The sequence below is a fragment of the Pelobates fuscus genome, chromosome 6, assembly GCF_036172605.1.
Source record: "Pelobates fuscus isolate aPelFus1 chromosome 6, aPelFus1.pri, whole genome shotgun sequence".
Lineage (NCBI taxonomy): Eukaryota > Metazoa > Chordata > Amphibia > Anura > Pelobatidae > Pelobates > Pelobates fuscus.
In genome coordinates, this window is record NC_086322.1 from 252,991,565 (window position 1) to 253,007,363 (window position 15,799).

The 15,799-nt window shown below is 39.9% G+C and overlaps 1 protein-coding gene across 2 annotated transcripts in view; it reads left to right on the forward strand.

Annotated features, from left to right (window-relative positions):
• The first annotated feature begins 4,782 nt into the window (after window positions 1-4,782).
• Window positions 4,783-15,799, forward strand: part of CAVIN1 (caveolae associated protein 1) — a 50,740-nt gene continuing 39,723 nt past the window's right edge. For both annotated transcript variants that reach the window (XR_010091272.1, XM_063458943.1), the window contains exon 1: window positions 4,783-5,412. Coding sequence is in view for 1 of the 2 variants with exons in the window: in XM_063458943.1 (XP_063315013.1) it covers window positions 4,990-5,412 (423 nt within the window). In the remaining variant the exon portion in view is untranslated. The remainder of the gene's footprint in view (window positions 5,413-15,799) is intronic.

The following is a 15,799-nucleotide window of genomic DNA, read 5'->3' on the forward strand; positions in this document are numbered from 1 at the left end:
CGGGTCTCGGAGCGGGAGCTCAGACACAACGCGTCTGATCCCGTCGGCGGTCAGGCCCCAACATTTAATTCTTACCTTTTCTAGACGTATCTCCAGTGCACTAATCGCTCCTTTGAGAGCATTAATACAGTTTATTGGATTATCGGGGGGGGGGGGGGGGGGAGATTGTAAGCTCACTGGCAGGGCCCTCTACCTGTTGTGTCTGTTTGTTCTTATTGTGTTGTCTTTCCCAATTGTACAGCGAAGCGGAATATGTTGGCGTTTTATAAATGGCAGTAATAAATAAATAAGAAGTGAATACTTACCGATAGTTACAGTTCAAAAAGTAGTAGTTAATATTATCAGCAGTTATGTCCTTTGTGAGGGTGGGGTGGGTGGGGGATAGTGAGTAAGACTGCTGTTGACAGATTTATATAGAGTTGAGCAGTTTTCTTAAACAAATTTGTGTGCCACTGAAAAACATCTTTTTTTCCCTGATACAAAGTTAAATACATAGTAAAAAGTGAATGTCAAATAAGTGTATTTTTTAATGCAGAAAATTCACTATTGTAACAAAACTAGCATTGAAATGGATTCAGATGGATCTTTTTTTTGTTTGTTTGTTTTTTTGTAGTGGAAGAATTTATCACGTAGGTTTTAATGAACAATGGTCATATTTTGAAACACTTTACGGGAGGGGGTGTGCGGCGTGGAGGAGCACTTAGTGATCTAATGACCTTTACAAACATTCCTTGAAGTATCTGCATTATGTACATATGTATGTAAAACAGATCATATTTCTCCAATTGGTACGTCGACCTTTCAGTGTACAGACCTATTGGTGCTGTGAGCAGAGATATATGGGTATCCTTGCTAATCGGAGACAAATAAGATTTTCTTTTTTTTATTGAAGTGAGAATTGAACTTTAGATTTAAGGTGTATGCATTCAAACTGAAAGCATAGTTGACATGCAATTTCAACTACTTTGACCATAAATTTGGAATTCCGTATGAATTATCAAAAATTCTACCTTGCATGTTTTATTTTTCTTCCCAATATTTTCTATCTATATTGTTTTCTCTATTCGCCCTCAAGGTATGTTCTCTGGTTAAATCAAAAGACTGATTAGCAAAATCTATTATTTACACACTTCATATCAGGAAACTATTTTTTTGTTGTTATTTAGAGCTAAGAACAAATTATAGTGGTTAAATATCTTCGATATGCATATTACTGGAAGGGCCTTAGAAGGGCCTTAGACAAAACAAAGCTCTATGAAGTTTCTTCACAAGTCTCTCCATATCCTTATCCATTATCTTTATGGAGACGGAGATTCACTTTGTAAGAGATCAAGGTTTGTGGACCAGATGATCCTGGCATCAATAGTCCTGCCATCTGTGGGCAAGTTACAAGACTATCCAAGATAGTGACAGCACTAAGGCATGACTATTAGACTTGTGCAAAATTTCCTTTGGAGAAAAAAAACAAAATTCTGAATTAAATCCCGGATGGAACAATTTGTTTGCGCGCAGATTCAAAGGAATTTAATTTGGACAAACAGCCAAAGACAAATTGTTGGCAAGTCCAATATTTCAACTTAAGTGTTACTCCAACCCTTTTGAGGGGGGGAGACCTTTCCTGTGTAATATGCCCTATTGGGCACTGTGGAAAAAGTCCCCCCCTCTGATTGTAGTAAAACATGAAAAACATTTTTATTCACCTGGAATCTCTGGTGCTGCCTTCCGCATCCCCTCTTCTCTTGGAGATGCCTGTGATTGGTCCATTTGATCAACTCAGAGGGCATTCGTGCATTCGTGCATTCTGGGCCTGCAAGGGGAGAGGATGGAGGAAAAGGGAGGCAGGATTTTTTCCCCTTCTACTGAGGGCAATGGAGTAAGGAGGGATGGGAGCAAGGGGGAAGCAATCTGTGCCATGGGGAAAATGAGCACGTCTGTCGCCAGCTTGTTGTGCATGCTGACGATAGGCACAAAATATGCTCATATTTAAAGGGACACTAAATGCACCCAGACCACTTCAGCTGATGTCGGCAGGGCAGGAGAGGTCACCAGCGCCTCCCTCCCCCTCCTTCCCCTCTCCTCCCCCCCGGTTTTCTTCTTTACTTTCCTTTGACTTATGAGCACTCACAATATTGTCAATGTTTCCTGTTTTTATTAGTTACATATTACAGCTTTTTGGATAGGTAACAACATGATTTTTTTTTTTTATGTGTCAAATGTTTTACTTTTTAATAACAGATACTAAAGATTGGTAAAAAAAAATATGAGCACTTTTCTTAGTACACAAAACTTTAAGAGGAACTTTCACTTCTCTGGAAATTAATCCGTCAAAGAAAATATAGAAAACAACCTATAGCTTGTGTTAACATTTTTTTCATGAGATGTTCCATTGTCTTTAAGATTTATATTAAAAATTACATCATAATCCAGTTCAGACAAGTCCAAAGTTAGGGCAAACATTGCAGATGTTGAGGAAAAATAGAAGCATTGTTAAATTTTTCCTCTCCATTGTTTGATTTCTCTTGGCTGACCACCTGGTGCAAAAGGCGCATAAGGACACACAAACAATGAATGGCAGGGAGCTAAGATGGAGGCACCCATATGCAGGATGAAGAGGTGTGAATTTCTCCATATAGGTTTTATTTTTTTTACACCTCACAAATGCATATTTGCTAAATATAGAAATATATAAACATAATATTAAAAATCCCTGGAATTGGCAGTTCCCTTTAAAAGGATACTATAGTGCTAGAAATACAAAGCTGCATTCCTGGCACTATCGCTCCTCTTGCCTCCCCCCTCCCCGGTGAATAAAGGGTTATAAGCCCTTTATTTACTTACCTTATCCCACCGCTGATGTCCCTCGATGCTGGGTCGACTATCCGCCCCCTCTGACGTCCAACAATAAATTGAATCAATGCTTTCCTATTGGGGAAAAATCTGATGCTGGATGTCCACATGCAGAGCAGGAGGATGTCCAGTGTCAGATACTGGACCAAAGGTCCATTACGATGCAGGAAGCGTCTCCACTGGCTGTCTGGGAGACAGACACTGGAGGTGGACTTAGTGCTGCAATGTAAACATTACAGTTTCTCTGGAACTGCAATGTTTAACATGGCAGCACTAAGTGCAAAAGGGACGCTGCACCCAGACCACTTCAATGAGCTGAAGTGGTCTGGGTGCCTATAGTGTCCCTTTAAACCTTATCCCGAGTCTCTGCCCAGTTCTGTCCTATATTACCCATGTGTAGTGTCTACCGCTGTAAGTGAGCAGCTAAAATAACAGACTTTTTCCTACCTGCTGATGCTTAGCCTAACCTTGCACCAGGCAGTGCACGATCTGTGAGTTTAGATTCCTCTGAAAGACCCAGGGAGTGTCCGAGAGGGGAAACATCTGACTGATAATGATTTCAAGCACTTTTCCATTTGCTGTACTAACAGACTTTTCCATTCTCCTTTCATCAGAGCCCACCCACCTGCCACATACTGAACTTTACACTGGAGAATTCAATCATAGAAGCCTTAAAGTTAGAAGGTAAGAAAATGTCTTGAATCCAACCATAGCCCTCCTGCTGCTGTCATAGATTTTATTTTATATAATCGTATCGCAGCCGAAAAAAAGATGAGAGTTACATTTAATATTGTGAGGAAAGAAATTTTGAAAAAGCACAATTTTTTTTTCTTCTTCCCGGCTGTATTGGCTCCAAGTTTTATTCCCTATTTGTTTTTCTTATCTGCCATTTCCTAAACATGTAAAACTGTAACAGTACCTTTCTCAATTTCCATATTAAAGCATTCTAAATAAAGATTTTTTTTTTTAAAATAGCATGGCTATAGATAGCAGCAGCCATATGGATGTCTGGCACGGGACTGAGAATGGTTTTGTTTTTCTATCCAATAAACTTGTGATTGGCCAGAGCCAGGAATGGTCAGAAATCAATCAGGGAATTGCAAACTGGAAGAATTATTAAAGTTAGGTAGTTTTATAGGTCACATATTTTGGCTTACAATTTGTAATTGTATGATGCGTTAGATGTGCATTTTAGCCAACTTGCTGTGTTTATTGTTTGCTTATTTAAAGTATCTTTTTTAAACAAAGTAAAGAGCAATCAATTGTAGCTGCTGCCCTATTATCCCATTTAATGTACCTTTTCCTTCCTGCCCTAAATCCTGTCTGATTCATGGCTTCTTTAATGTAGTTTTTTGTTTACTGCAAGTATTTTTTGTACATGTTTAGTTCATGCCAACATTTCCCAGAGGCAGTTCCTTTAACCCTCTGCAATTTAGCACCGTCAAGGTACCTTATATATGCCTATTTCTACAGCTAGCCTACAGGGAACAGTTAGTAATAATTGTTTATCCATATAACTAGTAATAACACAAATGTCCAGTACCATAAAATTAACTGTTGATTCACTGATAACCATCTGCGTAATCATTTAAGTAGTTTAAATGATTTATAGTATGAGGATAAATGTATTAACTCTTTAATTGCCTAGTACTTTTCTTTTTGTTAACCTTTTGTATTTGTTGAACCAGTTGCTACAGTTAAGTGGTTAATGCATTAGGGATACCCATAGTATGTCAGCTTGACTGTTCTCTCCTCTCCCTCTGCTGGTACATTCCACTGCCTGTGCTTGCATGCAAGACAGTCACCTCCCTTATAACTATTTTAATCATTTCAGAGAGAGAGAGGAGGGAGAGGTTGGGTTAGCAGCCAATATACTCGGGTGGAGTTAACCAATTATAAGTAAGCAGTGAACATAGTCTCTCCCCCTCCTCTCAGGTCCAACCCTACCCGTACAGTTATGCAGAGAACTGCTACGCTGCATAGAAGCTTACAGTACACACTCCCATGCTTGCTATTTCTGGCTAGCATCCCGGTAACCAGCATTAACAACGTCTCTGGATCCCACACCACTTGTTTTTCCTCTCTGCTCCCTTTCCAGCTTGAACACAATCAAAACTTTGCTCTATAAAGCGGTCGTAAAACATGGCGGATACAACCTTGCAGATAGTTGAGCAGCCCACCACCCCGGAGACTCCACCAGAAGAACCAATGGACAGTGAGCCAATCAAAGCCGATCAGATCAATGGGGTCTTGGTGCTAAGCTTGTTGGATAAAATCATAGGAGCGGTGGACCAGATTCAAGTGACCCAAAACCAGCTGGAAGAGAGGCAACAGGAGATGGAAAATGTAGTAGGCAGCATTCAAGGAGAACTTACCAAGCTGACAAAGTCCCACGCCACCACCAGCAATACAGCTAGCAAACTGTTAGAGAAAGTGAGGAAGGTTAGTGTCAACGTCAAGACGGTGAGACAGAACCTGGAGAGACAGGCAGGACAGATAAAAAAGCTAGAAGTCAATGAATCTGAACTGCTGAGGCGCAGGAACTTCAAAGTTATGATCTACCAGGTGAGAACATATCTTGGTGGGTGGTTATTTTTTACATAGATCCTTGTCATTCTCTTTGTCAAAAGAGACATTCTTTTATCTGTTCCTTCTAACATTACAACTCACTTTTATTATGCATGCATTTTATTGTCTTTCATTTTATGCTGAGCATATCAGTGAATTATTCACAAAAAAGTTATAAGCCTGTCTAAGTTACTATGGCTTGCCTTGACTGGTTTGAGTCTTGAACCCAAAATATTTTATTAGCAAGTTCAATTTAATAAAGAACTAGTATTGATTTATTGGCTATATTATTAAATACTAATAATACTCTTACAAATATATTCAGAGGTAGGCAACCTTTGGCACCCCACATATATTGTACTATATCTACTTTGATGGCTTGCATTATGGCTGTAAGGGCGTTATGGGAGATATAGTCCTCAACATCTGGAGTGCTGAAGGTTGCCTGCCCCTGGTATAGGTTTATGAATATGATATGACACATATTTAATTAAAAATACATGTAAGAATTAAGTGAGTGTCATATCAAAGTGCAACAGCAGTTTAAATCTCTTATTGTTTTATTCAACATTCCATCCTACATACTTTGCCATTCATTTATACTATCTGTTCATGCTGGGGAGAACAGGTTCGGGCGCTGTCCCCTCTTTAAAATTAGAGCCTTAGAAACCGTCTCTCTTCATAGTGGGTATTACGAGCTACACTCCAATCATCCTGTGATAATCAGTGGTTCTAGCATTAAAAAAAACCTAAAAGGCGCTAGCAGGAAAATCACAAATTCAATATCATCAGAAAATTCATTTACAATGCTAAATTCATAAGGTTTCATTAAGATCACTATACCTTCACTAGTCATAGTAACAGAGGGATACATATATATGTATTAAAAAAATAACAGTTTCTGCACACTACCCAAATATTGTGTATTCTGACTTGCCTGGGTGCAATCCACGTACGTATTCACTTCAAGAAAATAAAGGTGTACTTATATAGATATAGATATATATATATATATATATAGATAGATATATACACACACACACACCTCTTTAGGCACTGAAAAAACATCATTATTTACTGAATTGCAAAGACACTTTTTACCTATGTCTTTTCTTTTACCCTGCCCGTACTTAAAACATCATTAACCCTTTTGTGGGCTAGTGATTATCATGTCAAATTAGTGCATACCGGCTTACAGGTGATTGGAATAATTTTTTTTCACCTGATAATAAATTGTCATTGAAACTGGAAAATGTAGGTACAAACTGAAGAGCAGGAAACACTTGACTTGCGTGGTCCACATTTTGCAATCAATTTGTTAATATACCACAATTCTTGCATTCGTGATCCCTCTTGCCTTAAGGGTGTGGACTGGCATCTTGTGCCAGATATTTGCACTGAGGCTCAACTTGGGATGGGTTCTGCTTTGTAGTTCATTCAGATACTAAACTTAGGTGGAAGAGATGTAGAATAAAATGAACTTTAATAGATGTACATAACGAATGCAAGGATCGCCTCTGCAACTACGAATACCATTTTTTATTAAAGATCAAGATGCTTAAACATTTCAAATGATTTGTTTGATATTTGGTGAGATAGCCCATCTATAGCCACACTTCACCAGAAAGTCCTAAATGATAAAGGATCCCAATAATCCACTACTAACTAGGAGGGATGGAAGTGGTCTCCTCAATCTTGGAGAGTGTAAATTAATAATAATGCTTAGGGTCTTTGATATTATATTGCTAGTGGGACATTCAGAGTGTTCATTAGCAGTGTGGTGAAATCAATAGATCTGCCCCTGTCCACCTACCTCGTGTGCTGTGAGATTGGGGTATACTGTTGAGTAAACCATGGAGTCCTTACCTCTTGGTCAACTAACATAACCGCCTTCCAATAATGTGCATACCATCCTCCAGACAGATACTGTGCAGGGACCTACACATGACTTACAAAGTAAGTCTTATATAAGTAATATAAAAAAAAGTCTATAAATTCCCAAAACACCAACAATCTACGCAATTTTATGGGCCTTTCCTAAACAGATTTCTTAAAGGAACACTATCGTGTCAGGACTACAAGCATGTATTCCTTACACTATAGTTTTAAAAGTTAATTTTAGGTCTCCGGTCCCTCCTTACCCAAGTTAAAAAAGTAAAACATTCACCCGCCCCTGTTCCGCCCCTTGGCTGAGATCATCAAAAGTGATGATCTCAGTCAATCCAATGCTTTTCCATAGGAACGCATTGGAAAGCTATTGTGCATGCGCGGCAAAATGCAGCACCAATCAGCACCTCTTCATAGAGATGCATTGAATCAGTGCATCTCTATGGGGAACATTCAGCTCCTCCATACAGAGCGTGAAGACACTTAACGTCAGTGCTGCACATTTTGCAGCACTGACCCAGGAAGCACCTCAAGTGACCGTCTGAGTGACTGCCACTAGAGATGCTCCTTGGCAGTAATGTGGACACTGCTTTATCTCTGAAAATTCAGTGTTTACATTAAAATGTCTGCAGGGACCCGCTATAGCCATCTGAACCACTTCATTAAGCTGTAGTTGTTCTGGTGAATGTACTGACTCTTTAATGCTGATTGCCCACTGTACAACAGACGTTTCAAGTAAAATTATCCAGGACTTTATCTAACAGCTAATAAGAATGAAAATCAGTTCAAGATTTTGTAAGATGGCTTTTTTTTTAAAAAATTCAACTTACCGTAAGTTGATATATGTTTTTTTCCTTTCACACTTTGCTATTAACAAATAGAATGAGTATGGGCCTAGGTGCCAGCCTGAACTGATAATTAATGAATTGAAAAGTCAGTAAAAAGACTATTATTCATCCCTATTATCATCATGTACAATGCTTGTGGAGCTTATGAAGCTTTAGGTGTAGCTGTGTCTTTACAAATTTAATCTGGAACCTATCTGAAAACAATGCACAGATATTTATAACTTTTGCCAAACAGAAGGGGTTAAACATAAACATTCAAAGAGTGAATCAGACTGAATGTCTTCATTTGTAGCTAAAGTTATTAAAAGTCTCAAACATGGCTCATTCAAGTCTGTGATTAAACACATCCACTGGCAATTCTATATTAGGCTAAAAAAATAAATCTAGTTCAAAAATAGCCAGCACGTTTTTTTGTTTTTTTTCAGTCCATTTAGATACTTGCAGAGTTACTCAAATTGTCTGGATTACAAAGAGAAATCAGAGTGAACTTTAAAGGGATGCTCCAACAAACAAAAAACAAAGGAGTGCTTTAAGACACATTGCTTTTAGTTAGCATAACGCCCTCCAAAAAAATAGAAAGTAAAAAAAAAAAAAAATAGCTAAAACTCACCTTCCTTTCCAGCACAGATGCGCCCTCAGCCGAATCCTCCAACATTGATGCCACCCCCTCTTGAAGGAGGGATGTCAGGCAGGATAGGCAGAGGGTGGACACTTGCGACACAGAGGGCGACATACTGCCATTGACTGTCTTTTGCCAGCATGCTGTGTGTCCTGACAACAGATGCTAAATTTGCACAGAATTCACATTAGCCAGCCTATCGACATTGGTGGCTAAGGATGCACCAATGACACTGCCAGATGTAGAGTAACACCTATAGCTGCAGATGGGTTAAACTTCGTATGTGCAGAATTTCATAGTGAAAAGGTCATGGTGCTTGGACTAGCCCTTTAATGCCAAAATAGCCGAACTGGAAAAATTCTCCAAGTCAGCTATGCTTTTTGTTTGGCCACATTAACCATGAATTTAAAATTTACTTTGAATTCCAATAGAGTCTTAAAGGGACACTCCAGGCACCCAGACCACTTCTGCTCATTGGAGTGGTCTGGGTGCCAACTCCCACTACTCCTAACCCTGTAAGTGTAATTATTGCAGTTTTTTAAAAACTGCAATAATTAACTTGCAGGGTTAACTCCACCTCTAGTGGCTGTCTACTAGACAGCCACTAGAGGTCTCTTCCTGGTCCATAGCACAGGAAACCTGTGCTAGAGCGTCGCTGGACGTCCTCACGCTGTGTGAGGACCTCCAGCGTCACTCAAATCCCCATAGGAAAGCATTGAAAATAGTTTTCAATGCTTTCCTATGGGGAGACCTAATGCGCATGCGCGGAATTGCCGCGCATGCGCATTAGGTCTCCTCGGCCGGTGGGCGGGATCAGTCTTGCCCGCCGGCCGACGGAGCCAGAAGGAGGAGCGTCGCGGAGGAGGAGACAGCGGCGAGGGACATCACCGCTGCCACAGGTAAGTGACTGAAGGGGTTTTCACCCCTTCAGTAACTGGGGATTGGTGGGTGGGAGGGAGAGGGACCCTCCAGTGCCAGGAAAACAGATAGTTTTCCTGGCACTGGAGTTTCCCTTTAAGTGAATAGCCCTGTAGATGCTCTGTTTAATTACATGATTTAGCCTTATCAGCACTGGGATCTTTCCCTCACTCCTCCTGGTTTGTCCTGCCTTTACATTTAGACTGTTTCACATATTTTTTATTTATCTCTGCACACAAGTATATACATGTTTACGGATACAAAAATATATCACCTTCAGTCTGCTGAGCATTTATTCACTTGTTATGTCTGCATTGCTCTTATGAAATAGTCGTTCAGTGTTATATCTCTGGATGTATTCAGATTGACATTGTATAAATTACCAGGGGTTCTTGAAAATTCACTGTCTCCCTGAGGGCTCGAATTCTACATAGTGCTACTGTATGAACGTTTAATAGGATAAACATACATTAAAACAAAAACAGAGAATGTGAGAACACTGAGAACGGGCAAAAGCTCACAGAGACCTCAATAGTTTGCCATTTGGCTAGTCCCCGCACAGGTCTCTAAAATGTCTTTGGTTACTTTTGCCATTAGGGCAATCCAGATCTACACTCCATGCTCACTATACACAGATTTCTATCAGCTACACCTCGCTGACGAGGCCCAAAGAAGGCTGAAACGGTTATCCAGGGTTGTTGTCTCTCTCCTGCAGAAGAAGCTTGCTGGCATTTCAGTTCTGGACTGCCCTTATGGACGGGATAAGTCTTATATGCAAATAGTGTTGGTTCTCTCTGTAATGGCACAAGTGAACAAAAACATTTTCGAGACTTGAGTGAGCATTGATGGAAGGTCAAGCTATTAAAGTTTCTCTAAACTGTTTACTGTTCTCAGACTTCTCATATTCTCTTTGTTGTTGCAATACATACACATCAAGCCAGTCGTGGTGTTTAAACAGAAGACAAATGGAAAATATACATAGAAGGGTTGTATGTTAGTATAACGAAAATCCACATACAAAATAATCCCAGCTTTCTATGATCTACCATGCCAATGCTGGCGAAATCCATGCTTCTGCATTTTCTCTGTCTGCTTTCAGTGTACAAATGAAAGGGAAAATATTGCAACTTCTATATATATGGAGTAAAGCAGCTAGATATCTCCTTTAACAATTAACTTAAATATATATATATATATATATATACTGCTTGCTTTAAATTCATTGCTGCCCGATAGGATGCATGTTTCGATAAGTGTCAATCTGAAAATTAGTCAAAACAAAACTGCAATTCTGGTCTTTTCTTAGAACCTATAGGCGATGCATCAGTTATTACAATGAATTATTACAGTGCTTTACAATGAAAAATAAATATTAGAGGTGAAAAAAGCCGTGCTGAAACGAGTTTGCAATCTATGAGGGCACTGCTGGTACTGAACTCCGCAGGGGCTGCTCCCATCAATCGTGCAGATCTGACGCGCGGCCTGCTTCCGTACAGCAATAGGAACACTGCATGCTCTGGGGGCGTATGCTTAAATACACTCACCTTGCGCAATGACACTTTCAGTCCACGATTGGCCGCGTCACCAAGGCAACCTTGCTTTTTTTGAGGGGTGACGTGGGCCAATCAAAACCTTGATAATCCTACTTAAGCTTCTTTTGCCCCTAGTTCTGGGCCCTATCGTGGTTTCTGTTTTAGTTCCTGAATAGTGCATTCCTGATTCACTTCTGTGTATTTCCTGCTTCGATCAATTCTGAATACCTCTGTATCCCTGACAACTTGTCCAATTTTCCTCTATTCTGTAAATTTGATCGGGTTAGAACCTCCAGTTGCCCTGATATCTGTTATCCTGACCTTAGCTTGTACAATCTAAGGTCCGGCAATATGTTTAGATCTGTTTCTTCTGTTGGCTTACCCCAGTTCTGCGTATTTGGGTGTATTTACCATGACAGAGGGTTTGAGATAGACTGATATATTTGGCTCTGTTTCTTGCCTAAGTACACTTACTGGTGAAGTAGTCCAACTGGGATTTGAAATCTGGATTTTGAATTCCTAATGCAGGGAATTTACCACTGCTAGAGCCAACATCGTTCACTTTCCTAAGTTAAATTGTAAAGGCCCTAGGTTCCAAAGAATCCGATTTCGGGACTAACTCAAATGGGGTTAAGAGGAAAAATATACTAGTTATTTGGGTCCACAACTTTAGTAACAAGTACAAATAAATAAAAACAAATGTTTCTTTTAAAAACAAGTACAAATATGAGTAAAAAGTGCAGGATTTTTAACGTCCATAATGTACTACAGGGAGACAAGTATACAAATATGCTTGCCGGGCTTTCGATATTCACATTCACTTAGTTTGTTACAACCCTTCCAACATACTAAACTTGTTACAATATAGTATATTCTTTTGTAAGTATGATTGAGGCTTTTATGTTCTACGTGTGATGCTCTTTGCAGGAATGGACAATGAATGGACAAAGCAGAACTTTTAACAGAATTATTGTCCTAGTCTCTTTTACATTTTGACCCCAGACACGATCTAACTTTCGCCCACACGCTTCAGAGACTTGGACATACATTCTGTAAAACCACCCACTACTTTTCTCCTTCTTCTGACATTTATAAATCACAAAGATGTAATTTCACAAAACATGTATTAATGGATTTAACAACCCTTTTAATGCATTATATATTTGAAAAAATAATCAAAAATGCATTAAAAAAAATTAGAAAACACTTGACAATCCCTCTCCAAATTTATTCTAAAATCTAGAACTAATGGAATTATCTCAGCAAATCAGTGCTCTCCTACTTAAATAAATGGTAGAAGCACTGCACATACATGCATCTAGCTCGCATTGTACTCATGGTAACTGCATCCTTATTGAAATGAATGAAAGAAAGTCACTGTATAGGCAGTACTACCACAAACCCTTTTACTTACTTTTAAAGCATTTGCAGCTGTTTTCATGGATTTGCATTTGTTTGTCATGGTTTTTCATAGATTCAGTGAACACATCCATTCCATAGAATTATTTTTGCGTCTAGCAGTCCTTTCCAATTAATGGAATTTGGAATCTATGCCAGTTTTCTCTACAGTTGTTTTATTAAACCTGTGCAGCTTAGGCTAATCACATTACTAGCACATTTTAAGCACCATAGCTACAACAGTTTTTTTGTAGTGATCATGGTGCTATGAGTCTATGGATAGCATCCTTTGGTTTTCTTTTAAATAATTTACGAGCTGCTTGACAAAAAAAAACCACAGCCCACGCTCTCTGGAGCTACACTGTCTGATAAAGTAGAAGTCAGGCTTTAAAAGTCAAGCCTACCAAACTGCAGGCCTGTCAGCATTTCCAAGATGGACACTCACTTTATAAGGAATGACATTTCAATTCAAGGGGGCAGGATGTTGGTTGGGAGTCCTCCCTTTAGTCAAACAGGTCTACAATGTTTTGAAAGAAAACCAACGGATAGCAACTATAGACTCATAACACCATAACCACCGCAATGAGCTGTTGGGCTTATAATGCTTGGAGTGCTCCTTAAAGCAAGACTCTTCACTTTACCATAAGCTCAAGTATTTGTTAAGTTATCCAAATACCTAAAGTGGCCTTTCCTCAAAGGAATGCCTGTATTTACTTCTCTCTCTCAAATAATGGAAAAGGCTTTTAAATTGCAAACATTCGGGCTTACACTATATTGAACCCACTTCTATAAGTATGCTATCACATGACCTTTTTGCAGTCGGTGCATGTTGGGGTATTGCTGTCTCTTGCACCACTATACAGAGGGAGAAGGGTAGGGATTCATTATGTTGTGATAAGTTGAAATTATCCCATCATAATAGGAAAAACCTCTCCAGCTTTATATAGTAAATGCACTAATCTAAAAGCATATCTTTTATACATTAACTACCGGGAATTTAGAAGAACGCTGTGATTGGACATTTTGTCTTTCTGAGTTGGACAGTTTCTAACATTCCATGCTTGTTTGTTCTTCTTGCTGGACCCTTCCCGAGGCCCCTGTGTGGTGTTCACCGTTCTGGTGAGTCTTGCTGTCACAGGCTGGGGTTCGGGGGCTGTTGAGGTTAGCATGGAGGTCGGAAGTCTCCGAGGTCCCTGTGTGGTAGACAGCTTGGGTATGCTGGCTGGTCTTGCCCTGGTGTGAGTGGGAGTGAGCGCTGTCGCCCGCGGGACATGTCACCTTTTCCCGCCATCTTGTTTGTTGGCGCCGTCGGGAGGCCGCCCTAGTGGTGCTTGGCGAGAGTCCACACAGGTGTCGCCGGATTGCTGGGCGAATCCATGCCGCCGCCAGTCTCCTCGCTAGCCTGAAGGCATGACCTTTGGCACCGAGATTCGGCCAGAGGCTTGCGCAGAGCTGGTCGAAGAAGTCCAAGGTATGCTTGGGTGGCTTTAAACGGGTGTGTTGCGTCGCTGGCCGTATCAGTGGCGCCATCTTGCCTGAGCCCTGGCAGTTTCATCTCACCGCAATTTTTGTCACTTGTTCGCGTAGCTTTGCGGGGGTGGGGGGGGGGGGGGGTAGCAGGGCAGTGTTTGATTCATGCTTATGAGCGGCTCCCTTGCCGAGCGATCGGCTGCCTCCCCCAGGCTTTAGGCTCCGCTCCTGTTTAGGCATCATGGCCGGTTCAAGCGCTCGTTTCGCGTTTTGATGCGAGACAGGCATCGGCATGTTCCGTTCAGGGTCCTGCATCATTTTCCGGGCACCATGCACTGCTGACATTGCTTGGTAGAACGGGATTTGTGATTTTGCGCCCGCTGGTGCCGGAGCTTTCAGAGAGTGCGTCTGGCCATCTTGGCAGTCAGGCCCTGCCCCGCAATGATACCTTTTTTATTGGAATAACATAATCTACAATATATATATATATATACACACACACACACAAACACACATATATACAAAAAAAAACTTAAATGTATCTATATACAAAAAATTTTACCTATAATGCAGTGTCAGAACCTGCTGTTTCACAGAGTTTAACTCCATGAAACAACACTGGATGTCCTTACGCTTTGCATGTGGACTTCCAGCGTCTTCTAAATCCCCATAAGAAAGCATTGACGCATGGCGCACATGCATATTAAGTTCCCTCTCGCGAGGATAGCGGAGACGGCCCTGGAATAAGGTGTGTGTTTAATTTTGTAAAATTTATGGAACCTTTTGAGGGGAGAGTGTTTGGAATACAGCTTTGTTTCTTTAAGCTCAAAATAGCTGAGCTGGAAAAATTGGCTAAGTCAGCTATGCTTTCATATAAACTACTCTGACCTTACATTTGAGATTCATTTTCAATTCACTTTGAATTCTCACTTTAATAAATAACCTCTATAGGCAAGCCTCTATAGGCAAGTCCAAGGCAGAACGTAAACACTGTATTACTTTCTCAGACATAAAGGACACTATGTTAAGATTAGTGGTGCTGTGAGCATCTCTTTAATACAGGGTACTGAAGGCATAATGTTTATCCTACCTCACAGAAGTAAGGTTTGTGTGAAAAATGTCATAGATAATACAAAGAAAAGTTTTTGTAAGATCTTACACGAAATCCATAACCTGTGCTTTGATGTAAACATTTATTTTGAATGCAAATCTTAGACCAGTGATACATAGTTTTGCATGGCAAAGTTTGTGAATTTAGTTCTCCCATGATGCTCAGTCATCCCAAAAAGAAAAAATGGTTAAGTATTGTGAGCAGTGCCAAGATTAACCAGCAGGTATATGGACTGTACAGACAGAAACATTCTAATTCATAATTTTGTATGTTTCCATATTAACCAGCATCTTATCATAAGTATTGTATTTGTATGTGATTTATAATAAAAAAAAGATGTAGGATTCTTATTCACATATAAGAATAAAATACTGTTAACATGAATAACAAAAGTAAATGCTGAATGCCAATCAAATCGTAGAGAGTTGCACTGATTGTTTCCTGTCGTTAAGACTGAAACATGTTTTCACTATATATCAACAATATCTTGATATCTCAGTTGTTTTAGTGTACAATGGGTCATTGGTTTTGGAGCATGCCCCAGCTACAAATTCTAGGCATACATTACCATTTTTAGAACTATTTCTTTGTAGCAACAGTG